The sequence below is a fragment of the Tinamus guttatus genome, unplaced genomic scaffold (assembly GCF_059628265.1).
Source record: "Tinamus guttatus ecotype Peru unplaced genomic scaffold, ASM5962826v1 Tinamus_guttatus_pri_ptg000261l, whole genome shotgun sequence".
Lineage (NCBI taxonomy): Eukaryota > Metazoa > Chordata > Aves > Tinamiformes > Tinamidae > Tinamus > Tinamus guttatus.
In genome coordinates, this window is record NW_028288795.1 from 13,916 (window position 1) to 38,371 (window position 24,456).

A 24,456-nucleotide genomic window follows, 5' to 3' on the forward strand; every position below is an offset into this window, starting at 1 on the left:
CAGCTCGACTTAACAGGGTAACTTTTAGTCGTTTGCTGTTTTTCCCCCCCACCATCAGCCACTACTGCCCCCCGCCCCGTCGCAGGGGGAGCCGAGCCCCCTTCCCGGGGAGCCGGAGCAGGAATCCCCCCTTGTCCGGCTCCGCCACGGCCACATCCCGCTCGTCCCCGTCCCGCATGGCCGGCACCGCGCACCAGCCACGGCGGGGGGGCTTCGCTGTCACCGTCTGTCTCACTGCCCGCGTGTCCCCAGGGGTGACAGGAGCCCCCCAGGCGCTGCCAAGAGCAGTCGTGTCCCTCCTCCTGGCTCCAAGCCCTTGTCCTTGTGAGGAAGCAGCGGGAGGCTTCACTCTGCACCAAGCTGAGACCTGCCCACTTATTGCACCCATGGGTCCCCTGCGGGGGCTCTTGGCCGGGCTGGGCGCCGGGGCTGCCTCTCCCTTCTCCTCCCTTGGTCCCTGCAGGAGCTGGATGGGGATGTCCCAGATTTGGGGCTTTGGGGAAGTTGGGACCAGCGGGGCTCAGGGCTCGTCCCCTCTGCGCACGGGCCCCTCGGCAAGGACAAACACTAAGCGGTTTCCTAGGGGCTCCTCGCTGGCTCTTTTTGTAGTGATTTTTTTTTAAGAGAAAAAAAAAGCAGAAAACACAAGAAACTGAACAAACCAAAACTGTTCCTGCGGGAGGTTCTTATTTATCTGTGGTTGCCACTGTGAGGCTGCGGCCCCCCAGCCCCGGGGAGCGGCTTGCGGGGCCTTTTTACTTTTGATTGTATCGTCCTATGTGTTCGGGGAGGGGATGGGGAGGGAGTGAATGTTTCACCTTTAGTGCTTTATCTATTTTTCTTAGCTGGGAGCCGTTTTTAATGTCGGCGGGGCCGCGGGGGCCGCGTTCCCCCCGCGGCGCTCGTCCTCGCGCGCTCTCCGGGCCCCGGCACGCGCCCCGTGTTGCACACGCCGTTACGGTTTGGCCGATGTATTTGGAAACAAGCATTAAAGAGATCCAAGCTCACGGCGCCGTCCGCCTGCGCGTGGGGCCGTGGGGTGGGGAACCGGGGCCGGGCCCGGCTGCTGCGGCAGAGGATGGAGCGGTTTCCATGGCAACCGCCTGCATCCCTGCCGGAGCCGCCACGGCTGCGCCGAGGAGGGGAGCGGGGACCCGGCCCCCGGGGAGGGGACGTGACCGGGAGGAGCCGTCGGGGCCCCCCTCGTCCCACCCGCAGCCCTGGCGCTGCCATCGGAGCAGGTGATGGGGACGGTGTCCCCAGGGCTGCCCGGTGCTCCCTGCCTGGCTCCGGGCTGTGTGAGCCAACAGGGAGCATTATCCAAGGGCTGGGAATGCTTCCCCGCCTCGGTTTTGCTGGGGGCTGCTGGGAGTGGGGCTGCAATTGCAAGCGCAGCGCCCAGGTGGGAGGATGCACAGGCTGCACCAAGAGCACCCGGCCTTGGGCACCCCAGGGTGCTGTGGGGCTGCAGGGGCCTCCATCCAGCCCCACAGATGGCAACCCCTGCCCCATGGCATGCCCGCTGCAAGGGGCTGGGGCCTGGGTAGGGCTGTGGAGAGCGGGAAAGGCAGGAGGTGTCTCGCAGTGAGCTCTAACAAAGAGCACTGGCAGCACGGCACGCGCAGGGCTTGGAGCGCGCGCAGGAACGCGCAGCGTGCACAGCTTGGTGCATGCACAGCGCCGCTCAGCGAGCGCACAGCTTGGCACGTGCCTGGCAACACTCTGCGTGCACACAGCTTGCTGCGTGCACAGCAACGCTCAGCGTGCACGGCTTGCTGCACGCACAACACTGCTCAGCACATGCACAGCTTGCTGCGTGCACAGCAACGCTCAGCGCGTGCACGGCTTAGTGCATACACAGCACTGCTCAGCACATGCACAGCTTGGTGCATACACGGCAATGCTCAGCGTACACGGCTTGCTGTATGCACGGCAGCGCTCAGCGTGCACATCTTGGTGCACACACGGCAACACTGTGCACAGCTTGGTGCGTACACAGCAATGCTCAGAGTGCTTACGGCTTGGTGCATACACAGCAATGCTCAGAGTGCACGGCTTGGTGCATGCACGGCAATGCTCAGCACATGCACAGGTTGGTGCCTGTATGGCAATGCTCAGCGCGCTTACAGCTTGGTGCATGCACAGCAGTGCTCAGTGCGCTCATGGCTTGGTGCATACATGGCAACACTCAGCACGTGCACGGCTTGGTGCATGCACAGCACTGCTCAGCACATGCACAGCTTGGTGCATGCATGGCAATGCTCAGCACGTGCACAGCTTGGTGCATGCACAGCATTCTCAGTGCACACAGCTTGGTGCATGGACAGCATGATCAGTGCACATGGCTTGGTGCATGCACAGCAATACTCAGCACGCACAGCTTGGTGCATGCACAGCAATACTCAGTGCACACACCTTGGTGCATGCACAGCAATACTAAGTGCACACGGCTTGGTGCATGCACAGCAATACTCAGTGCACACACCTTGGTGCATGCACAGCGATGCTCCGTGCGCACACGGCGAGGCTCGCTGTGCGCCCAGCTCTGCCCGTGCACATCCAGGCACCCCAACCCCACGTTGGGCCGGTGGCAGCCGCCGCTGGGGACCTGGGTGGCCGGCAGAGCGAGGCCGCGGTGCGGGCCGTGCCGCGCGGTGCAGCCGGAGGCCGGGCATCGCTCACGGCGCTGCCAAGCGGTCGCATCCCGAGGGAGCAGCAGATGCTGGCAGAGCTCGATGGGACAAAAGGGACCCGAGCGAAGCCCGGGGTGCTGCAGCGCCCTGGCCGCGCTGGGGGCTCCCGGGAGCAGCCCCCGTCCCGCGGGTCGCATCCCGCCTGAGCCTCGGCTCCTGCCGCAGCGTCCCCGGTGCCCCCCCCGCTTCCCGTCCCGCAGCTGCGGAGCGGCCGCCCCGGTGTCAGCCGGTGCCGGGACATGAGCTCAGCGCGGGACTCCCCCCTCGCGGGATGAGGTTCATTAGCAATTAGCACCGCGAGCTAATGGCGGGGGGGAAGGAGGGGGAACGGGGGGACTGCAGCAGCCCGGCGGCTTCACGGGCAGGTTGGATGGGGGTTCCCTGCAGCCCCCCGCCCCGTACGAGCCCCGCGCAGCTCCCGGTGCTCCCGGTGGGATACGGGCTGGGAGGGGGTTGCACCTGCTCGTGCCCCCCCGCGCCCGCCTCGTCGCCTCCGCTCCGCCCTATACGGGGGGAAGTCGAGGGCCCAGGCGGCGGCCGCTTTAAATATGCAAATCACCCCCTCCCGCAGGGCAGCATCGCCAGCGGGCGAGCCAATGGGAGGCGGCGGCCCCGCCCACTGCCGGGCGCGGCGGCCAATGGGCGCGCGGGCGCTGCCCCCTCGCGGCGGCGGCGGGGGGGCGTGGGCGGGGCCGCCGCGCTCCCGCGCCGGCTCGCGCGCGCCCGCGGCCCCGGAGCGCGCGCAGCCCGGAGCGCGCGCGGGGCGGCGGCGGCGCCGGGACCCCCAGGTGAGTGCGGCGGGGCCCCCCCCGCCTCCCGCGCTGCCCCCCCCCGCCAGACGCCCCCCCCCCATGCAGGTGCCCCCCTCCTTTCCACGAGCCCCGCGCCGTGTCGGGGGGCAGCGCCCCCAAACTCCCCCCTTCCACCCGTGCAGGGGGCACGCCCCCCCCCCCCCACGCAAAATGCCAACCCGGTGCTGGCGGGGGGGGGGGCAGCCCCCCCGTGTCTCGGGGGTGGGTGCAGCCCCGCAGCCCCCCCCGCGCCGCTGCTGCCATCGCGCTCCTACGGCCCCCGCAGCCGCCCCCCCCCCCCCGCGCAGGTGCCGGGACACGACCCCCCCCCCCCGCAAAGCGCTGCTGCAGCCGCCCCCCCACCCGTGCAGAGCCACGCGTGGGGGGCAGCTCCGCGCAACCCCCTCCGCTGCAACAGCCCCCCCGGCGGCATCGCCTCCACGCGGCGCTACGGGAGCCCCCCCCGCCCGCTGCCCCCGCTGCACGGGGATGCGCAGGGCCCATCCGGGCTGCCGGGACCCACCCGAGCCCCCCGGAGCCTCCCGCTCCTGCCGAGCGCCGGCCTCCCCCGCGGCAAGGGCAGGTGCGGGAGGCCCCGGGGCCGAGTCCCCCCTCGCTGCGGCCGGGGACGGGGCAGCCCCCCCGGCCTCCCCTCCGCGGCCCCGGGTGAGGCGGGAGGCTCCGTCCCGTCCCCGCGCCCGTCTCGCCGCCGCCGTGTCCGTCCCGGCACGTTCGGGAGCGCCGGCCGAGCCGCTGAAGGTCACGTCTTCCCCGTGGGGCCCCCGCGGGACGTGATCCCCCCGCGAGGACGGCCCCGATGCTGCGGGGACATCCCCGCTCCGCCGCCACCTGCTGCCTGTGTCACCCCCGCGCCCTCCCGACCCTGCCCGGGATCCGGCTGTTCGGCCGCTCCCCGTCTTGCTCGGGGACATCGTTGGCCCTCGGTGGCTTTTGCCATCTCAAGGCTTTGGCTGGGACTTTGGCCCCGCACGCTCCGTGCGGTGGGTGCGACGAGTTCGAGGCGCCTCAGCGCCCTCGCGGCTCCACGAGCATCCCGGGATGGTCCGTCCCACGCTGCCGCTCCCGTGGTCAGGATGGGCAGGATGAGTGGGAAGGGGCCACGAGCCCCCTTGGAGCTGCTGCAGGCTGGACTCTGGGGTCTCGCTGCCGCCGCCACCCCTGTGGCTCCCCGGACGCCTGGGCCCGCTCCCCACAGGGCCCCGGAGTGCCTGTGTTAGGGGAAGTGGCGCTGGGGCCCTCGGCTGAGCCCGCCCCGCTCGTGACACAGGTGGCTCCGCCGGGCCCCTGCCCCAGCGCTTCCTGCTCCGCGGCCGAGCTCGGAGCCGGGGGGCAGCCGGAGCTGGGGGGTATCGGGGGGCCAAGGGGGGGTGCGCGGTGACCCCCACCTCTCCCCACAGAGCCTGCGGCGGCAGCCGGCGTGCCGAGGATGCGTGGGGGGACCCGCGGGGCCCCCCAGCAGCACAGGGTGAGTCCGGGGAGCCAGGAGCCCCCCAGCCCCATGCCCTGACCCCCTGCACCCCAACATCCCCCCTCGTGACGGGTAAAAAGAACAACTCCCCCTCACCACCCCCCCGCGATGCCAGAGCTCTCTGGTTTCCTGTTTTGCTCCCGCGGCTCAACAGGCCCCGGGGCGCCCGGCCCCGCGCGGATACCGGAGCCGCCAGCGCTAGAGCTCCTGCCTGTGCCGGGTTCTGCTCCCCGGGACCGGACCCCCATGGTGGGCAGGGAGGAGCCGGACTCCTGGGCCCCGGCGGCCGGGGTGGCGCGGCCGGGAGGAGGGACCGCGCGCGGCTGCCGCTCGTTTATTATTTAGCTGCGTATCTGGTGTCGGGCCAGCCCCGGGGTGCCTGGCACCCGCCGCGCCGGGGCGCGGAGCTGCGTGGCACGGGGACGCCGTGCCGGTGCAGGGCCCGGGCGCTTGGCATGGGTGCGCGGTGCACGGTGCTGGTGCTTGGCACGGGTGCAGAGCACGGGTGCACGGCGCTGGTACGCAGCATGGCACGGGTGCGTGGCGCGTGGTTTCCGTGGACACTGCAGCTCAGCATCTGCGAGCTGAATTCCCGTGAAAATCCATCAAAAACGTGGAGGGCCCTGCTGGGACCGCCCTCCCGCTCCAGCGTCCCGGCTAGTGATGCTCGGTGTCCCCCAGAACTCCTGGGACGTGCTGCTGCCACCAAGGAAATCCCAGAGGATGGAGGAGGGTCTGGGATGCTCTATCCGTGCTGGCCCCCTGGCAGGAGGGCCCAGGCGTCCGGGCGGCCCTGCTGGGCCGGGGGTTGGTACCAGGGCTCTGTCCGCAGGGTGCCGGGAGCTGAGCACAGGGGCAAGCAGCCCCTGCCCCGTGTGGTGCCACCATGTCCTACTTCGCCGAGCACTTCTGGGTAGGTCCTGGGTGTCCGTCCATGGGGGGGTGGCACGTGAGACCCTTTGCAGCACCTGGGACTCGAGCGGGGAGGTTGGGCGCCCACGGGGCCAAAAGGGGAACCGGCCCTGGTCCGCGGTGATCCCCGGGCTGGGAAGTTGCGGCACACGGAGCCATCGGGGCTTCCCGATGCTGCTCCAGGGCAGGACTTGGCTAATGGCACCGGCTCCAGGTCCCCTTGTTCCTACAGGGCCCAGGAGCCGCTTCCTGGGGCTGCCTCAGTTTCCCCAGGGGCAACCGGGCGCCCACGAAGGGGAAGAGCCGCCTCGGCGGTGCCTGAAATAGAGCCCAGGAGCCCGGGCTCTGCCCACCCCTTCCTGCCGTGATCAGGGGTGGGTGGTGGGGCCCAGGCGTCCTGCAGGCCATGCTGGGGGTGGGCGGCTGCACCCACACCCGGTCCCCTCTCCCCCGTCACCGCGTTGTCCCCTCCAGGGCGAGAAGAACCACGGCTTCGACGTGCTCTACCACAACATGAAGCACGGGCAGATCTCCACCAAGGAGCTGGCCGACTTTGTCCGTGAGAGGTACCGGGTGGCACGGGGGGGGGCCCAGGCTGCGTCCCCCCGCGCCGGGGTGGCCGCTCACCTGTCCCCGTGCCATCCCCAGGGCCGCCGTGGAGGAGAACTACGCCAAGGCCATGGTGAAGCTGTCGAAAATGGCCACCAACGGCACCCAGCTGGGGTAAGCGGGGCTGGCGGTGGCCAGCGGGGATGCGCGGGTGCCCGGGGCCGGTGGCAGGAGCCGGGGCCGCCGCAGCGCGGCTCAGGCCCCGCGGCGCCGCCAGGACGTTCGCGCCGCTCTGGGAGGTTTTCCGCATCTCCTCGGACAAGCTGGCCCTGTGCCACCTGGAGCTCATGAAGAAGCTGCACGAGCTCATCAAGGAGATCTCGCGCTACGGCGAGGAGCAGGGCCGCGTGCACAAGAAGGTACCGTGGGGACCGTCCCCCGGGCTGTCCCCGTCCCCCGGCCGCCCGTGCCCACCGCGGTGTCCCTGGCAGTCCAAGGAGGAGGTCGCGGGCACGCTGGAGGCCGTGCAGCTGCTGCACGGGGTCGCCCAGCTGCTGCCCAAGTCCAAGGAGAGCTACCACAGCAAGTGCCAGGAGTACGAGCGGCTGCGCAAGGAGGGCACCAGCCAGAAGGAGATCGACAAGGTGAGACCCCCGCGGGGTCCCCGCCGCGCCGGGGGTGTCCCCGCGCCGGAGGTGGCCCCAGCGCCCGCCCTGCGCCCGCAGGCGGAGCTCAAGTCCAAGAAGGCGGGCGAAGCGCTGCGCCGCACCGTGGACAAGTACAACGCGGCCCGGGCCGACTTCGAGCAGCGGATGCTGGACTCGGCCATGGTGGGTGCCAGGGCCTGGGGGGGGACACACGCGCGCTGAGGTGTCCCCCTGATGTCCCCCGGGCCCACAGCGCTTCCAGGAGGTGGAGGAAGCCCATCTGCGGCACATGAAGGGGCTCATCGGCTCCTACTCGCACTCGGTGGAGGACACGCATGTGCAGATCGGGCAGGTGGGTGCGGGGACGCGGGGGACAGCGAGGGTGTCCCCGCGCTGTCCCCACCACAGCGGCCCCGTCCCCAATGTGCCCTGCAGGTGCACGAGGAGTTCAAGCAGAACGTGGAGAACATTGGCCCCGAGCTGCTGCTGCGCCGCTTTGCCGAGAGCAAGGGCACGGGGCGCGAGCGGCCAGGTGAGCGGGACCGCCAGCCCTGCCGGGCGCTGCCGCGGGCGCTCGGCGTGCTCGGTGCGCTTGGTGCGCTCGGCCTGCTTGGTGCACTCGGTGCGTTTGGTGCATTGGTGTGCTCGGCATGCTCGGTGTGCTCTGTGTGCTTGGTGTGTTCGGCTTGGTGCACTCGGTGTGTTTGGTGTGCTTGTGTGCTCAGTGTACTTGCTGTGTTTGGTGTGCTTGGCACGCTCGGCGCACTCGCTGTGTTTGGTGCATTGGTGTGCTTGGCATGCTCGGTGCACTCTGTGCACTTGGTGTGCTCGGCTCGGTGCACCCAGTGTGTTTGGTGTGCTTGGTGTGCTTGCTGTGTTTAGTGTGCTTGCTGTGTTTAGTGTGCTCAGTGCACTCGATGTGTTTGGTGTGCTTGGCACGCTTGGCACACTTGCTGTGTTTGGTGTGCTTGGTGTGCATGGTGTGTTTGGTGCATTGGTGTGCTCTGCATACTCGGTGCGCTCGGTGCGCTCAGCTCGGCACACTCGCTGTGTTTGGTGTGCTTGGCACGCTCAGTGCACTCAGTGTGTTTGGTGCATTGGTGTGCTTGGCATGCTCGGTGCGCTCTGTGTGCTTGCTGTGCTCGGCTCGGCGCGCTCGGTGCGCTTGGTGCGCTTGGCTTGGCGTTCTCGGCACGCTCGGTCCCGGCGCGCTCGGTGCGCGCAGCAGCGTCCCCGCTGACGCTGCTTGCCGCCGCAGGCGCGCTGGACTTCGACGAGTACCGGCTGGCGCCCGCGCAGGAAGGCAAGTAGGTGCGTGCAGCCGGCACCGCCGCGGCCGCGCGCGCCCCGCGCTCACCCCCGCGCCCCCGCAGGGCCCAAGCGCGGCCGCAGCAAGGCCTTCCGCATCCCCGGGCTGAGCCGCAAGGACCGGGACCGCGAGGCCGGGTAAGACCCCTCCGCCGCGCGCCCCGCGCACCCGCTGCTGCCCCGGGCCCTAACCCTGCCCCTGTCCCCCGCAGGGAGTCCCCGGACACCGACATGGTGAGTAGCACCCGTGGCCAAGTGTCCCCAGTGCCCAAGTGTCCCTGGGAGGGGACGAGCGTCTCCCCGAGCGTCTCCTGCAGGTCTGCCCGGAGGTGGACGAGGACGGGTTCACCGTGCGCCCCGATGTCACCCACAATATCCTTGCCTGGCATGGCAGGGGGAGGGGGGTGCTGGGCGGGGGGGGTGGCTCGGACGCCTGGGCCCCGGACGTGGCCTTGACAGCGGCGCAGGCGAGGCCGGTCCCCGCACCTGCTCCTCCAGCGACTCGGACTACGACGAGGACGAGCCGCGGCGCTTCCGCGTGCACATCAAGCCCGTGGCCGCGCGTGACGCGGGCGGCAGCGCCGAGGCCGCCATGGAGCAGCTCAAGGCCACCGTGGGCAACCTCATCCTGCCGCCCGGCCTGGGGGTGAGGCGCGGGGACGGGACGGGACGGGACGGGCCTCTTCCCCCATGCTGACCCTGTCCTCGCCCCACTTCTCTTGCAGGGCACCGTGAAGCGCCAGTCGTCCCGTAAGTGTCCCCTGGGGTGTCTCCGTCTCCCTCCCCAGCCAGCTGAGCCGGGGGCTCCGGTCCCTGTTCCCTAATGTCACCTGTCCCCCTCCTTCACCCCCAGGCCACGTGGCCGCTCTGGCCCCTGCCCTGCCCGAGACAGATCCGCAGGAGACCCTGGTGGCAGGTGAGGTGGCACCGGGGGGTCCTCTGGGACGTGGGGCAGCGGTGGCTCTGCAGTGTCCCCAATGTCTCCACTCCCTCAAGGTGATGGCGCTGGGAAGGGGTATCCGGAGGCACCAGGGAACAGGTATGGGGTGAAGCGCTGAGCTCCCCACGGGGCTCTGCAGGGCTGGATGTCTGTGCTGGTGTCCAGCTCGGGCAGGAGACATGGGCACTGATGAGTCCCCTCGCTGGCAGCGTCGCCGGGCAGGTGCCACCAGCCGCGGTGCCCAACGCGGTGCCCGCCGCGCTGCCCGCCGCGGCTCTCTTCGGGCCCCCGCTGGAGTCCTTCGAGGCGGAGGATTTCTCGGGTGAGCAGTCGCTCCGGAGGGTCAAAGGATGGCGTCGAGGGACCCAGGTGTCCGGCGCGCTGGCGTCCCCGGCCGCGCTCCCCATCCCCGGTGTCCCTGCAGCCTCCCGCACCTACGCTCTCACGTCGTCCTCGTCGCCCTTCTCGTCCTCGTCGCCGGAGAACGTGGAGGACTCGGGCTTGGACTCTCCGTCGCACCCCGCGCCCGGCCCGTCGCCGGACTCGCGCCCGTGGTCGCCGCAGCCGGGCACCCCGCAGAGCCCCGGGCCGCAGCGCGGCGGCTCGCGGCCCCGCAGCCCCGTGGGCCGCCTGCCCGAGCCGCCCGCCTTCGCCGTGTTCAGCGGCCCCGGCGCCCGCGAGGACGTGGGGACGGCGCCGCGGGGCCGGTCCCGCTGCCCCGCTGTCCCCGCGGCCCGCGGAGCCCCCTCGCCCGACCCCTTCGGGGAGCCCCTGCCGTGGGGCCGGCCCCGCAGCCCCGCCACGGAGCGGCCCCCGCAGCCCCGGCCCTCCTCCAACTCGGCCTCCTCGTCCTCATCCTCGCCGGCCCCCGGGGGCGAGTCCTGCAGCCCCTGGCCCTGGGCGGGCGCCGGGGCCGGGACGCGGCTCTGCGACGGTGGCACCGTGGCGGCGGCCCCCGGTGAGTCCCCCTGCGAGGGGGGGGTTCGCCCTAACTGCCCCCAAGCCGTGCGGAGCTGGGCTGAGACCTGCCCAACTCACTGCAGCAGAGACACTCGTTGAGCGCCGCCGCGGGGCTCCCGTGTGGCTCCGCACGGAGCCACCGCTGTCCCCTCCAGTCACCCCCACTCGTGTCCCCTCTCCCCCAGATGTCCCCCCGGCCCGGGCCAGCGCGGCCCCCCGCGAGGTGCCGCTCGTGGCTCCCCCGCGCCGCTCCCGCACGAAGAGACCCGCGGCCGGCGCGGCCGCCGGCAGCAACTCCGACCTGGTGCGTGGGGCTGGGGTTTGGGGGGGCTGTCGGGTGGGTGCCCCCCGCCCCGGGCACCCCCTGAGCTGCCCTGGCCCCGCAGTCGCGCTCGCTGAGCCCGTCGCCCTCGTGGAGCTGCGGCCCGTCGCACTCGGCGCCCGCCAGCCTGGGCGAGCGCAGCTTCTTCGGCGTCTCGCAGCCGCCGCTCGGTGCGTCCCGCAAACCCGGGGGGTCTGCAGGAGGTTTGGGGGGGTCTCTCTGACCCCTCCATCCCACCCCACACCAGGGCTGTCACGGGGCCCCAGCCCCGTGGTGCTGGGCTCGCAGGACGCGCTGCCCGTGGCCACGGCTTTCACCGAGTACGTCCATGCCTACTTCAAGGGCCGCGATGCCGACAGGTGGGGACGCGATGGGGACACGGCGGGGCCTGGCCGCGCGGTGGCCCCCGGGCCGTGCTGAGCCGTCCCCGTCCCCGCAGCTGCCTGGTGAAGGTCACGGGGGAGCTCACCATGTCCTTCCCCGCCGGCATCGTGCGCGTGTTCGGCGCCAGCGCGGCCCCGCCAGTGCTCAGCTTCCGCCTGCTCAACGCGGGCGCCATCGAGCAGTTCGTGCCCAACGCGGAGCTGCTCTACAGGTGCGGGGGGGACAGAGGGGCCCCGTCCTCGGAGCCGCTGCCTGGCTCCAAAGGGGCCTGGGCATCCCACCGAGGGACCTACTGGGAGCCGGGACGGGCTTGCACGGAGAGGGGGAGCTGGGAATGGGGTGCACGGGAGTGGGTGAAGGTGCTGGGGTTGGGGTGCGTGGGGTGCTCAGGGTACTTGGGAGTGAGTGAAGGTGGTTGTGGAGAGCTGGGGACAGGGTGCGTGGGGTGCACGGGAGCAGGTAGAGGTATTAGTGAGGAGCTGAGATTGGGGTGTATGGAGAGAGCAGGTGAAGATGGGACAGGGAGAAGGTGAAGGTGCTGGGGAGAGGATGCACGGGGTGCTCAGGGTGCACAGGAGTGGTTAAAGGCATCAGGGAGACACTGAGGATGGGATGCACGGGAGTGGGCAAAGGTGCTGGGGATGGGGTGCTCGGGAGGAGGTGAAGGCGCTGGGGACGAGCTGGGCATGGGGTTCACGGGGTGCACAGCAGCGGGTGAAGGGGGCGGTGGTGGCATCTCCACTCTGAGCCCTGTCCTGCAGCGACCCGTCGCAGAGCGACCCCAGCACCAAGGACTTCTGGCTGAACATGGCAGCGCTCACGGGGCAGCTGCAGAGACAGGCGGAGCAGAGCCCAGCGTCCTCCTACTACAACGTGGCGCTGCTCAAGTACCAGGTGGGCCCCGGCGCGGCCGCGGTGACAGCAGCATCGGTGGCGCCGCGTCCCCGCTGAGCCGCCGTCCCCGCAGTTCTCCAAGCTGGGCGCGGGCTCGGCGCCGCTGCAGCTCTGCGTGCGCTGGGACTGCGCGCCGGGCGCCACGCGGGTCACCGTGGAGTACGGCTACAACGCGGGCGCCCTGGCCGTGCCCGTGCCCCTGGCCAACGTGCAGGTGCTGCTGCCCGTGGAGGAGCCCGTCACCAACGTGCGGCTGCAGCCCGCGGCCAGCTGGTGAGCAACGGCGGGGGGACAGGGCTCCCCGGACCCCCAAAACCCCCCTGTACCAGAGAGGGTCCTGGACTGGTGGAAGGCAGGGATGTCCAGGGCATGGGAAATGTGGGGATGGGACAGGGATAGGGCTCTGGGGCTGTCTGGGGTTTTGGATAGAAGTAGAGCCAGGACTGGAGTTGCCCAGGGGTTCAGGTTGGAGCCGGGGGCTTCAGGATTGTCTGGAGACACTGGGACGGAGCTGGGGGTGGATCTGAGGTTGCCTGGGGGTCTGAGGGCACTTGGGGCTTACTGAGAGTCTCAGGATGGATCTGAGGGGACTTGGGCTTACTGGGGTTCTTAGGTTGGAGTTTGAGAGGGGCTGGGGTGCCTGGGGGTCTCAGGAGGGGTCTGGGGTGATTTGGAGGTCTCAGCCCGGCCCCCTGCTCACATCCTGCAGGAACCTGGAGGAGAAGCGGCTGCTGTGGCGGCTGCTGGACATCCCCGGAGCACCGGGCCAGGGAGGTGAGGCTGGGGGGACCAACGGGGAGGCTGCCCCCGCCGCGGGGTCCCGCCGTCCCCTGCAGCCCCGCGCTCGCCCCCAGGCTGCGGCCGCCTCTCGGCCAGCTGGGAGCCCCTGTGCGGGCCCAGCAAGCCGAGCCCGGTGGCGGCCCAGTTCAGCAGCGAGGGCAGCACCGTGTCGGGCGTCGAGGTGGAGCTCGCGGGCGCCGGCTACCGCATGTCGCTGGTCAAGAAGAGGTTCGCCACAGGTAGCGTGGTGGGCAGGGTGCTGCGGCCTGGGGGGCGCCGGGTCCCTTCCCTGGGTGCGCAGGGTCCCTTCCCATAGCCCTGGGGTGCACAAGGTCCCTTTTCAGAGCCCTGATGTGCACAGAGTCCTTTTCCATAGCCCTGGGTGCCCAGGTCCCTTTCCATAGCCCTGGGTGCATGAGATCCCCTTCCTGGGTCCATAGGGTCCCTTCCCATGGTCCTGGGGTGCACAAGGTCCCTTCCCATAGCCCTAGGTGCATGAGATCCCCTTCCTGGGTCCATAGGGTCCCTTTCCATAGTCCTGGGGTGCACAAGGACCCTTCCCTGGGATGCACAAGGTCCGTTCCTGTAGTCCTGGGGTGCACAGGGTCCCTTCCCATAGCCCTGGGTACACAGGGTCCCTTTCCTGGGTGCGCAGGGTCCCTTCCCATAGCCCCGGGTGCAGAAGGACCTTTCCCTGGGTGCACAGGGTCCGTTCCTATAGCCCTGGGGTGCACAAAGTCCCTTTTCAGAGCCCTGATGTGCACAGAGTCTTTTTCCATAGCCCTGGGTGCCCAGGCCCCTTCCCATAGCCCTAGGGTGTACAAGGTCCCTTCCCATAGCCCTGGGTGCACAGGGTCCCTTCCCATAGTCCAAGTGCACAAGGACCCTTCCCTGGGATGCACAAGGTCTGTTCCCGCAGTCCTGGGGTGCACAGGGTCCCTTCCCATAGCCCTGGGTGCACGAGATCCCCTTCCTGGGTGCACAGGGTCCCTTCCCATAGCCCTGGGTACACAGGGTCCATTTCCTGGGTGCACAGGGTCCCTTCCCATAGCCCCGGGTGCAGAAGGACCCTTCCCTGGGTGCACAGGGTCCCTTCCCATAGCCCTGGGGTGCACAAAGTCCAGCCTGGCACCAGGGCCACCCGCGCTGGGCGCCAGCCCCCTCCTCATCCCTTTCTTTTCATATCCACAGGGATTTACCTGGCCGGCTCCTGAGCGCCGCCTGTCCCGGCCTGTGCAGGGCTCCCCCGCGCTCCCTCCGCGGTTTTCGGAAGGCGACGCAGGGGCCGGAGGCTGCTCGGGAAGGGGGTGCTGCCACCCCGGCAATGTGCTGGCCGGGTAGAGGCCGTCCTCCCCATCCTCCTCATCCTCGTGTGCTCACTGTGCCCGTAGCCGTCGTCTCCTGCTGGCTGGAGGATGGTCCCCTCGTCCTCCCTCGTGCTGTGAAGGGCGCAGGAGCTGCTGTTTTATTAAACACTTTATTTTCTAGTAACCCTCCCCGCCGCCGCCTCCTGCCTGTGTCACTCGCGGCCCCGGGAGCGTCAGGGCCAGTGCCACCTCTCCAGGCCCCTCCTTGGCAACGTGGCTCGGCTGGCGGCTCCCATGGGTGCCACGCTTCCCGGTGACACAGGGACACAGAGGGGAGGGGACTGGGACCTGTTGGTGGCCCTGAGCCGCCGTTGATGCTCGTCGGTGACGCCCTCCACCCTCGGTGGCACCTGCCCCGGGGGAGGATCGCGGTGAGCGCGCAGCCGCGGCATTCCCGGCGCAGGGAGAGGCCGGCGTGCCGCGGCGATGGCCCAGCACCGCGCCAAGGTACCGGGGCCCGCGGGACGGGGGGCTGCAGCCCGGGGAGGCTCTGGGCACCCAGGGGGGCGAACGGATCCTGGCGCGACCGGGCAGGCCCTGCCCGTGGGGCGATGGGTGCCCAGCAGGCAGGATGCAACCCGCGGTGCCTCTGTCCTGGTGGTTTTTCCCCGTGGGCTGAAGCTGACACCTCCTAGGATATCTCTGTGCAGGTTTTCGTTGCCTTGGTTGCATCAGGAGCTGCCCTTAATGCAACCTGCGTGGTCCCTGGGGCGCCCATGTCCCTCGTAGCGCAGCTGTGCCGCGGGTGCCCGCGCTTTTTCCTCTTCCATATCCGGGTGCATAGGGCTGGGCTGTGAGTTACGAGACCTCTGTCCCAGTGCAATCAGCACCATCCCGGAGCTTCCCGGGGTTTATAGTTTGCCCGGGGTGTTTCCTGCTTGCACCCATGGGTGCTTGGCCGCGCCTGGGCCTCGGGGTGTTGGAACAAAGAGCCCTGTGGGTTTCTGTGCCACGCGGGAGCGGGAAGTGCTGGAGAAGCCTGGAGCGGCTGCCGGTCCAGGGTGGTGGTGCCAGGAGCCCCGACGTGGCGATGGGCTGCAATGGCCGTGCCGGGGGGCTCCAGGCCATGGGGAGGTGGGAGAAGGGCAGGATGGCCCCGGGTTGGCACCCTGGGTGTTGCCCAGAGGCCACCGTGGCATCTTGTGTTGCAGTCCCAGCCGCGACGGGGCCGTCTCCAGCACCGGGTTTGCAGCAGGGACTCCAGGCCTGGGACCCTCCGTGGCAGCCGCGTCCTTGGGAGCCGCCGCGGGTGCCGGGACCGCAGGGCACCCTGTGGCACGGAGGGAGCCTTCAGCCCCGCGCGCTGAGCCCCGCTCCCCCTCTCTTGCAGAAAGCGTCGCCACGCTGCCCACGGCTCGAGCTCTGCGCCCTGGGCGCCGCGGGGCTGCTGGGGCTCTGCTACCTGCTAGCCGGGGGCAAGCGCTCGGGGCCACCCCCGCTCACCGACCCCGAGCCCAGCCCCAGCGCCGCCCCGGGGCTGCCGGCGCCCCCGGCCGAGCCCCCTGCACCCTGCGCCCCCAACGCCTCCATGCACAACGTGTCCGGCTTCGGCGCGCTGCCCGCGCACGTGCAGGGCTTCCTGCTCTACCGGCACTGCCGGCGCTTCGCGCAGCTGCTCGACGTGCCGGGCAAGTGCGGCGGCCCCGCGCGCTCGGCCGGCGTCTTCCTGCTGCTCGCCATCAAGTCGGCGCCGGGGAACTACGTGCGGCGCGAGGCCATCCGCAAGACGTGGGGCCGGGAGCGCAGCGTGGCGGGCGCCCGCGTGCGCCGCGTCTTCCTCTGCGGCGTGGCCCCCGGCGCCGGCGCCGCCGTGCCCAGGCTCAACCGGCTGCTGCAGCTCGAGCACCGTGAGCACGGGGACATCCTGCAGTGGAACTTCTGGGACACCTTCTTCAACCTGACGCTCAAGCAGGTGCTTTTCCACGGCTGGCTGGCGGCCAGCTGCCCCGGCGCCCGCTTCGTCCTCAACGGCGACGACGACGTCTTCGTCAACACCGACAACGTTGTCCGCTTTGCCCAGAGCGCCCCGGGCAGCCACCTCTTTGTGGGCCAGCTCATTGCCAACGTGGGCCCCATCCGGCACTCGGGCAGCAAGTACTACGTGCCACAGCAGGTGACGGCCTCGGAGCGCTACCCGCCCTACTGCGGTGGCGGTGGCATCCTCATGTCCGGCTTCACCGCTCGCACCATCCACCGCGAGTCGCGGCACCTCGAGCTCTTCCCCATCGACGACGTCTACCTGGGCATGTGCTTGGAGCGAGCCGGGCTGGCGCCGGCGTCGCACGGCGCCATCCGCACGGTGGGCGTCCGGGTGCCTGGCACGGCCGAGCCCTTCGACCCCTGCTACTACCGCGAGCTGCTGCTCGTGCACCGCTTCGCGCCCTACGAGATGGCCCTGATGTGGCAGGCGCTGCAGCAGCCCGGCCTGCGCTGCGGCCGCGCCATGGGCATCTACCCACGCGTGTGAGCGCGCGCCGGCCCCGCGCCCACGGGGTGCCCGATGCCCCTTCCCGACGGCTCCGTCTCTGTCTGGTGGCTGCATGGACACGCTGGGACCAATGGGGGAATAAAGCGTGCGCGTTGTGAGCTGGAGCGTGCGTATTGCGGCCCCGTGCTGTCCTGGGGGCTCCCGTGCACTTGTAAACACTCATGTTTCTGCTCCAGGGCCGCCCCAGAGGGGTTTCCCTCCATGCAGCTCCGCTCCGGCTCCGCGCAGCCTCGGGCCGCCCGGCACGCTGTGCACAGCCCCGCCGGCGCTGCAAGGTCACTGATAGCGCTCGGCGGCGGCCCTGGGACCAGCTGCGGGTGGCTCCGTGCCCTGGGGTGCTCAGGGTCCCCCCTCCCCACGACCGTGCCCCCCGCTGCCCTCCTGCAGCCCAGGGGCTCGTACTGCACCGAAGGGAATCACCTGGGCTCAACAGGAGGGTCGAGCCCTTGTGGCAGCATTTCCCTCCCTGGGGAGCTGCCTGCCCATGAGGTCCTGTCCTTCCTCCTCTCTGTCTTGTTCCGTGGAAAAATTCTACGACAATTTATTAGGAATCGGCCACGTGCAGTGGTGAGGGCAGTGGTATTGGGGGCAAAGGAGACGAAACAGGGGAAGCCCTGGGGGTGTCGCGGTCCAGGGGGCCGCACCGTGGTCCCCAGCTCTTCCTTTGCCCCAGGCCGGGGGGCTGCAGTATGGGGGGAACTGGGGGGGTTATGGGGACAATCCTGGTCCTTAGAGGTGGCTGAGTGGCTAGGCCGGGCCAGGTCAACATCGGTGCAGGATCTGTGTGTCTGTGGCTCCGCACTCCCCTTTCCTCCATCCCGTAGAGCGTGCGGGAGCGTCGCTGCATCCATGCGTCGCTACATCCGCGCGTCCCTGCGGCGCGCCGGGAGGGAGCCGCTCGCGGCGCTACCCGCGCCCCTTGCTGCGCCCGTCGCGCAGCGCCTCGATGCGGGGCGCCAGCTCTCCGAACGTGGGCCTGGCGCCGGGTGCCAGGGCCCAGCAGCTCTGCATGAGCGCGTAGACCTGCGGGCGAGGGCGGTGAGTGCCGGCGGCGCCGCGTGCGCCCGCCCGCGCGCCCGGGCGCCGCTCACCTCCGCGGGGCAGCCCGCCGGCGCCGGCAGCCGCCGGTTCTCCTTGAGCAGCTCCAGCAAGGCGCAGATGATCTGCGCTGCCTTGTTGGTGCCCATCATGCGCAGGAATTCCTGTGGGCACCCGCGATGGCTGTGGGTGCGGGCCGGGGGGTGCCAGCATCCCCCCAGTTAGGGCTGTGTGTCCCCCCCGACTCAGTGGTGATGGACGGATGGAGCCAGGAGCACCAACCCCCGGGGTTGGACCCGGCGCAGGAGAGTGAAGCCTCCTGCACTGGTGCCCATGGGGTCAGTGGGGACCCCGGGGCGGTCTCACCTCGGAGGGGCTCTTGCTCTTGTTGCTGTAGGTGAAGAGCTCGTAGAGGAGGACGCCGAAGCTCCAGATGTCGGACGCCCGGGAGAAGACGTTGTCCGCGAGGGACTCGGGCGCGTACCTGCCGGCGCAGGGTGCTGAGCACCAAGCCCGGCCGAGCCGCGCGGCATCCCCAGCGCCACGCGTGCCCTCACCAGAAGATGGGGCTCTGGCCGGGCTCCTGCACCATGTAATAGTCCTTGCCCTGCGGCAGCAGCTTGGCCAGGCCGAAGTCGCCGATCTTCACGTGGCTCTCGCTCTCCACCAGGATGTTCCTGTTGGCCAGGTCGCGGTGCACGCAGCGCTGCGCCCCCAGGTACTCCATGCCCTGCGCAGGGGCACAGGGCTCACCGTGACCCATAGCCAGGGCCACGCGCTGCCCACACGGATGTTCCCAGTGCATTGGGGCGGCCAGCGCAGCGCGGGTGGCCCGTGTCCCCGCGCGCCCACCTTGCAGATCTGCCAGGCGTAGAGCAGCAGGGTCCGGTGCTCCAGGCGGTGCTGGTTCTTCTGCAGGTAGTCCCGCAGGCACCCGTTGGGCAGGTACTCCATGACGAGCCGCAGGCCGCGGCGCCCTGGGGACAGGCACAGATGTCACCGATGTCCCCGTGCACTGGGGACAGCACTGCAGCTCCAGAACCAGCTGTGCCATGGGAACGGGCTCTCCCTGGAGGATCCCAATGCAAGTGCTGAGCACTGGGGCCGTGCGGCCCCACGGCGCCGCGCTCACCGCGGCTGTAGCAGACACCGCGGTACTTGACGATGAAGTCGTGCTGCAGCGAGTGCAGGATGTGGATCTCCCTCTCGAAGTCCCGCAGCTCCTTGGCCGAGTCCTGCTGCAGCTTCTTCACGGCCACCAGCTCGCCAGTGCTGTCACCCAGCGGGTCGTAGCGGCACAGCTCCACGCTGCCAAAGTTGCCCTGGCCGGGCAGAGACGGGTGGCATTTGGGGACGCAGGCTGCAGGGAGTCCGCTGGCGTGTCCCCATGCACGGGGTGCCTCTGCCACCCACCCCGCAAGGTGCGTTCAGCCCCCGGACACATTGGGGATGCCAGGGAGAACCGCAGGGCTGTGCAGCAGCTTCCAAAGCACCGGGACCCCCGGGACCCCCGCGTGCTCCGAGCCCTCACCTTGCCCAGCAGCGAGATGTACTTGAGGTGCCGCTCCTCGAACAGCGTGGGGTCGTGCTGCATGGCCACGTGCTCGTACCCCCAGAAGCTGTCGCGCGGTGCCGCGTCCCCCGGGGACAGGTCCGAGAGCAGCTCATAATCTGAGGGAAGCGAGGGGTGAGGCGGTGAGGATGGCGCGGAGCCGCATCCCCGCCGCGGCCGCCCCGGGCTCACCGGAGGTGATGAGGCTGTTGAGGTCGCGGATGACGGCGCGGAAGCAGGGCCGGTGCCGCGGCTCGTAGTCCATGCACTGCGCGATGAGCGTGGCCAGCTCGGTCCACTTCGGCGCGGGCAGCTGGTGGCAGCTCTCATAGAAACGCAGCTTCTGCGGGTGCAGGAGGGACCGCTCGAGATGTGCTGTGGGTACCTGGCCCTGAGCATCACCCATGCCCCAAGTGTCACCCATGCCCCAAGCATCACCCCAAGCATCACCCAGCACCTCCTGGGCTGCCAGGTTGAGGCATCAGCTGCGCCATGTCCCCCTGCGCCCAGGCGAGTGTGACAGGACAGGGTGGCAGGTGACACGGGGTGGTGGGTGACACGTGGTGGCTGGTGACACAGGGTGGCTGGTGACGTTACCTCCTGCGGCTCCAGCAGGCTCATGGGCATGTTGCCACCGCTGAAGATCTCCCAGAGGGTGGCCCCGAAGCTCCACTTGTCGGCCGGCAGCGCCAGGCTCTGGGGGTTGCTGACGCACTCGGGGGCCACCCAGGGGATGCGCTGGGCGAGCGCTGCGGAGAGCGGCACGAACCCGTCAGCGCCCGGCCAGGAGCCCCGGGACCCCCTGTGCCACCGTTCCCCGCACTCACTGTCCTTGGCCAGGACGGTGACGCTCACTCCGGGGTCGTTGAGCTTGATGAAGGGTGGGCTCCCACTGGCCGTGTCCCCCTCCCGCGTCAGCAGCACCTTCTTAGCGGAGACGTTGCCGTGCGTGATTTTTTTGTCCTCCTGGTCACGGGAGAGAGATGCTGGGATCAGGGCTGGAGATTCCACAGGACACGGATGCATGGGAGCCGTGGGATGGGTGTACTCAGAATCTGCAGGATGAGACTGCGGGATGCCACCACCGCGGCACTGGTGGTGGCTCACCAGGTAGTTGAGGGCGTGCGCCAGCTGCTTGGCCACCTGCAGCTTCCAGCTCGTGGTCACCTTGCCCTCGCCGTGGTTCTTCTTCAGATAGAGGTCCAGGGGCCCGTACCGGACGTATTCCTGCACCATGATACCTGCGGGCGGCCGGGGCGGTTGGCGTGCGGGGAGCGAGCGGCGGCCTCGCGGCGCCCGGGGACGCTACTCACTGTCCTTGCCCAGGCTGACGCCGTGCAGCAGCACGAGGTGCTTGTGCGAGAGCTGGCTCATGACGCTGGCAGCCTCCAGGAAGGACTGGGAGGCAGGGAGGCTGTGTCAGGGGCTGCAGGGGACCCCGGAGCGGGACACATGGGGACATGGCTGGGGGGGGTCGCCCTCACCTCGGAGCAGTTGTGGTGGCTGCTGTCCATGACCTTGAGCACCACCTCCGTCTGGTAGTACTCGTCCTCCTTCTGCTCCCGCTTGACGCCCTTGTAGATGTGGGTGAAGGAGCCCTGGCCCAGGCTCTCGCCCTGCCACGGCAGCGGGGACGCTGGGGACGGGGTCCCTGCCCGCCGTGCCCGTCCCGCCGGCGCCCTGGTGCCCCCCTACCCGCGCGAGGCTCTCGGGGCTGATCTTGTGGAACGTCATGTGCGGGAGGCCGCGGCGCGGGGCCGGCGGGGAGCCGGGCAGCCGGGGGCAGCCGCTGCGCACGATGAGCAGGTTGGAGCGCTCTGGGGCGGGAGAGCAGCAGCGTGACGTCACACGGCCCGCCATGATGTCACACGGCCGGCCGTGACGTCACACAGGCCACTGTGACGTCGCACAGGCTGCTCTGTGACGTCACACAGGCCACTGTGACATCACACAGGCTGCTCCATGACATCCTGCAGCCTGCTGTGGTGTCGCACAGCACTGTGACGCCACACAGGCTGCTCTGTGACGTCACACAGCCCACTGTGATGTCACACAGGCTGCTCCATGACATCACGCAGCTTGCTGTAGTGTCACACAGCCCACTGTGATGTCACACAGACCAACATGATGTCACACAGGCTGCTCTGTGACGTCACACAGCCCACTGTGACATCACACAGACTGCTCCATGACATCACACAGCGCATTGTGACATCACACAGCCCACTGTGACGTCACACAGGCTGCTCCATGACATCACACAGCCTGCTGTGGTGCCACGCAGCCCACTGTGACATAACACAGGCTGCTCTGTGACATCACACAGCCCATTGTGACATCACACAGGCTGCTCCATGACATCACAAAGCCTGCTTGTGGTGTCACACAGCCCACTGTGATGTCACACAGGCTGTTCGACGGCGTCACCCAGCCCAGCGCGTCGTCACCCGTCCCGCGGCGCCCAGCCCTCCCGTCCGTCCCGGCGGTGCCACCTTTGGGCTGGGGCGGGCAGCGGGCGGCCAGGCGCAGGCGGGCGCCCTCGGCCTGCAGCCCGCAGCGCCCGTAGGTGCCCAGCAGCTCGCGCAGGCTGCAGAAGCGCCGCGGCACCCCCGCCAGCACGAAGCGGCCGTCCTCGTCCCGCCGGATCAGGCAGCGCTTGTAGTCCGGGCCGGAGCGGGTCTGCGGGGCCGAGCGGCGGCTGAGCGCGGGGCTGTCCCCTGCGCGGGGCGCGCGCGGGCGCCGCGCGGCGCTCACCTCGGTGCACACCGTGAGCAGGTAGCTGTCGAAGTCCTGCGGGCTGCGGCGCAGCAGGTAGAGCCCCGCGCGGCTCCCGGCCGCCTTCAGCTTGCTCACGGCAAACTCGGAGCTGCGGGCGGCGGGGACGGCGTCGGCGCCCACGGAGGGTCCCGTGGGCCCGTCCGGTGCCCCCTGCCCAGCAGAGCCCCGGCGCGGAGACGCTGCTGAGGGAATGACCCCAGTATTTGCACGCCGGGTGCCAGCACCCACCTGATGGGCCCGTGGCAGCCGTTCTCCAGGTCCTCCAGGAGCCGAGGAGGGGCCACCTCCTTGCAGAAGTAGTGCTGGGCGTCCGCGGTCAGGCGGTAGTAGCCGTCAACGAGGGCCACGAAGGAGAGGGCTTCCCGCAGCGACGGGAACTCCACCTCCTGCGGCGAGCGCGGGCTGAGCGGGGCCGGCCCCGCCGCCCTGGCCCCCCAGAGCCCCTCCGCGCGCTCACCAGCACCCGGGTGTCCGTCTTGGTGACGGTGACGACGCGGTTCTCGGCGGGGCTGCCGTCCCGGCTCGCCTGCTTGATGCTGATGTCGGCGATGTCGGGGAAGTCGCAGAAGTGCTGGCGGCTCTGGGCAGGGAACGAGGCTGGTGTCCACGTCACCCCCAAACGTCCCCCCGCTCCTCACCGCCGAAGTCCCTCGTGGTCCCCCCGCACCTCGGCCCCGCTGCAGCTCCAGGAGACGCCGCTCCCGCCGGCCACGTGGATGGTGACGGCGGCGGCGGGCGAGCGCGCGGGGAAGCTCTCCTCGGCCCAGCGCGCCTGCAGCCGCTCCAGGTCCAGCAGGTACTTGAGCTTGAGGAAGCGGCCGTCGGGCCGGCAGCCGCCGATCTTGCGCAGGGACTTGCCGAAGCGGCGGCGGATGCGCTTGCGCGTGAGGAAGCTGTGCTGCTGGATCTGGCAGCGCAGCCGCTCGGGCAGGCACGACTTGTAGCTGCGGGGCAGCGGGCGCGTGAGCGGGCGGCGGGGCCGCGGGGGGACCCCCCGTGCTGCCCCCCACGCACCTGATGCAGCTGAAGGTCTCCTGCGGGCTCTGCTGCTTCTCCTTGGCGATGCGCAGCATGTCGAGCAGCGCCAGGCTCAGGCACTCCTCCTGCGTCTGCAGGCTCAGCGCCACCTCCGTGCGCCCACCCACGAAGTCGCTGCGGGACTGGGGACGGGGTGGCTCAGCCCGGACCCCCTTATGGACCCCAGTCCCTGCTTGTTGCACCCTGAGCACGTGCAAACCTCGGTGCATGCATGGGCAAGTGCAACCCTCGGTGCATGCACGGGCAAGTGCAACCCTCGGTGCATATAGGAGCATGTACGACCCTCAGTGCAGGCATGAGCATGTGCAACTCTCGGTGCATGCATGGGCAAGTGCAACCCTCGGTGCATTTAGGCACATCCACAACCCTTGGTGCATGCACAAGGCCATGGCTAACAGGAGTATCCAGGACAGATCCTGCTGATCCCACTGTGGCCCTGGGGCTGCCGATGCCAATATTGACCCGGCCAGGCCCTGTGCCCAGCACGGTGCCCTGGCACCTGAGTCGCATCCTCCCTCTGATTTCCTGCTGGTGCCCAGGTAAGAGCAAAGACGGCACCGTCCCTGGGCCTGGCAGCTCCCAAACCCATGGGCAACTTCAGCTGAGCCACCATCCTGCGGGCATCACAGTCCCGGGGGGCGCAGGGACAGGCAGCAGCACAGGGACCAGCAAGGACAGCGGCACAGGGTGGCATGGCACTGAGGTTAACACGTACAACACACCCGAGAAGCCACAGGAGCCTTTAGCCTGCAGACCTGGGTGCCCCAGGACACCAGCCCCGCAGGGCTCACCTGGGCAAAGAGGTAATCAATGACGGGGTAGTCCAGGACTGCGCTGGCCCGGTCATTCATCAGCTGGAACCGGTGCGACTGTCCCAGCCCGCACCAGTTGGGGAAGAAGAACCTGCCAGGGAGCACAGACAGGGCTCGGCTCTGCCCTGAGGAGCTGCGACGTGCACAGCCCTTATCAGCCATCAGAGAGTCCCCGGGTGGCCGCGCGGCGCTACCTGATGCGATAGACCACGACCTGGCTGCACGAGTCGTCCACGGTGAAGACGTGGTTGGGGGGGAACCAGCACGTGAGATCCTCGGTGGCCAGGGCGAAGAGGGAGTGACAGACGGGCAGCACGCCTGGGGACACAGCGAGGGACGTGCCACCGCAGCGCCGGGGCAGGATGCACGGCCGGGCAACGCGTCCGTCTCCCCCAGCGCCTCCGGTGCCCGGGATGGCACCGGCCATGGGGTCCCCCCATGGACAGGGGGGTCCCTCCGCGGCTGTGCCGACGCTCACCGCAGGCCTTGGCCGCGCGGACGCAGAGCTCCTCGGCCGTGTACTCGCCGAAGGTGAAGGTGAGGACGCCGGCGGAGTCCGGGCCGGCGGGGCCGGCGCGGGGCGCTCGGTGGTACAGGAAGACCTGCAGCGTCCCCGTCTCCGTGGACGAGAGGCTGCACGAGCGCTCCCCGATCAGCGGCGTCTCCTCGCCCAGCGGCGCCATGGCCGGCGCTGCCACGACAGCGACGGTGCTC

The 24,456-nt window shown here is 69.7% G+C and overlaps 3 protein-coding genes across 3 annotated transcripts; 2 read left to right on the forward strand and 1 right to left on the reverse strand.

Moving 5' to 3' along the window:
* The first annotated feature begins 5,833 nt into the window (after positions 1–5,833).
* FCHO1 (FCH and mu domain containing endocytic adaptor 1) lies at positions 5,834–13,889 on the forward strand. The gene is made up of 27 exons (XM_088527067.1): positions 5,834–5,886; positions 6,360–6,451; positions 6,534–6,608; positions 6,712–6,853; positions 6,926–7,078; positions 7,160–7,264; positions 7,335–7,433; positions 7,517–7,613; positions 8,340–8,384; positions 8,455–8,527; positions 8,602–8,623; positions 8,707–8,769; positions 8,862–9,035; positions 9,115–9,139; positions 9,243–9,305; positions 9,386–9,428; positions 9,539–9,651; positions 9,754–10,280; positions 10,426–10,593; positions 10,676–10,781; positions 10,859–10,970; positions 11,051–11,206; positions 11,757–11,889; positions 11,963–12,162; positions 12,599–12,663; positions 12,744–12,908; positions 13,861–13,889. Exons 1-27 carry the CDS (start codon positions 5,860–5,862, stop codon positions 13,881–13,883), a joined length of 3,066 nt encoding a protein of 1,021 aa, XP_088383193.1. The 5' UTR covers positions 5,834–5,859; the 3' UTR covers positions 13,884–13,889.
* Positions 13,890–14,462: 573 nt separating this feature from the next.
* Positions 14,463–16,503, forward strand: B3GNT3 (UDP-GlcNAc:betaGal beta-1,3-N-acetylglucosaminyltransferase 3). The gene is made up of 2 exons (XM_088527155.1): positions 14,463–14,483; positions 15,367–16,503. Exons 1-2 carry the CDS (start codon positions 14,463–14,465, stop codon positions 16,501–16,503), a joined length of 1,158 nt encoding a protein of 385 aa, XP_088383281.1.
* Positions 16,504–17,430: 927 nt separating this feature from the next.
* Positions 17,431–24,431, reverse strand: JAK3 (Janus kinase 3). The gene is made up of 23 exons (XM_088527064.1): positions 24,221–24,431; positions 23,937–24,060; positions 23,722–23,833; positions 22,907–23,052; positions 22,560–22,836; positions 22,350–22,472; positions 22,121–22,278; positions 21,869–21,980; positions 21,607–21,793; positions 20,810–20,931; positions 20,599–20,730; positions 20,428–20,512; positions 20,222–20,355; positions 19,942–20,080; positions 19,712–19,863; positions 19,307–19,457; positions 19,094–19,233; positions 18,695–18,884; positions 18,415–18,539; positions 18,120–18,292; positions 17,929–18,046; positions 17,616–17,726; positions 17,431–17,547 (listed from the first exon to the last, which is right to left on the reverse strand). The coding sequence occupies exons 1-23, from the start codon at positions 24,423–24,425 to the stop codon at positions 17,431–17,433; spliced, it is 3,333 nt and encodes a 1,110-aa protein (XP_088383190.1). The 5' UTR covers positions 24,426–24,431.
* Between the last annotated feature and the right edge of the window lie 25 nt (positions 24,432–24,456).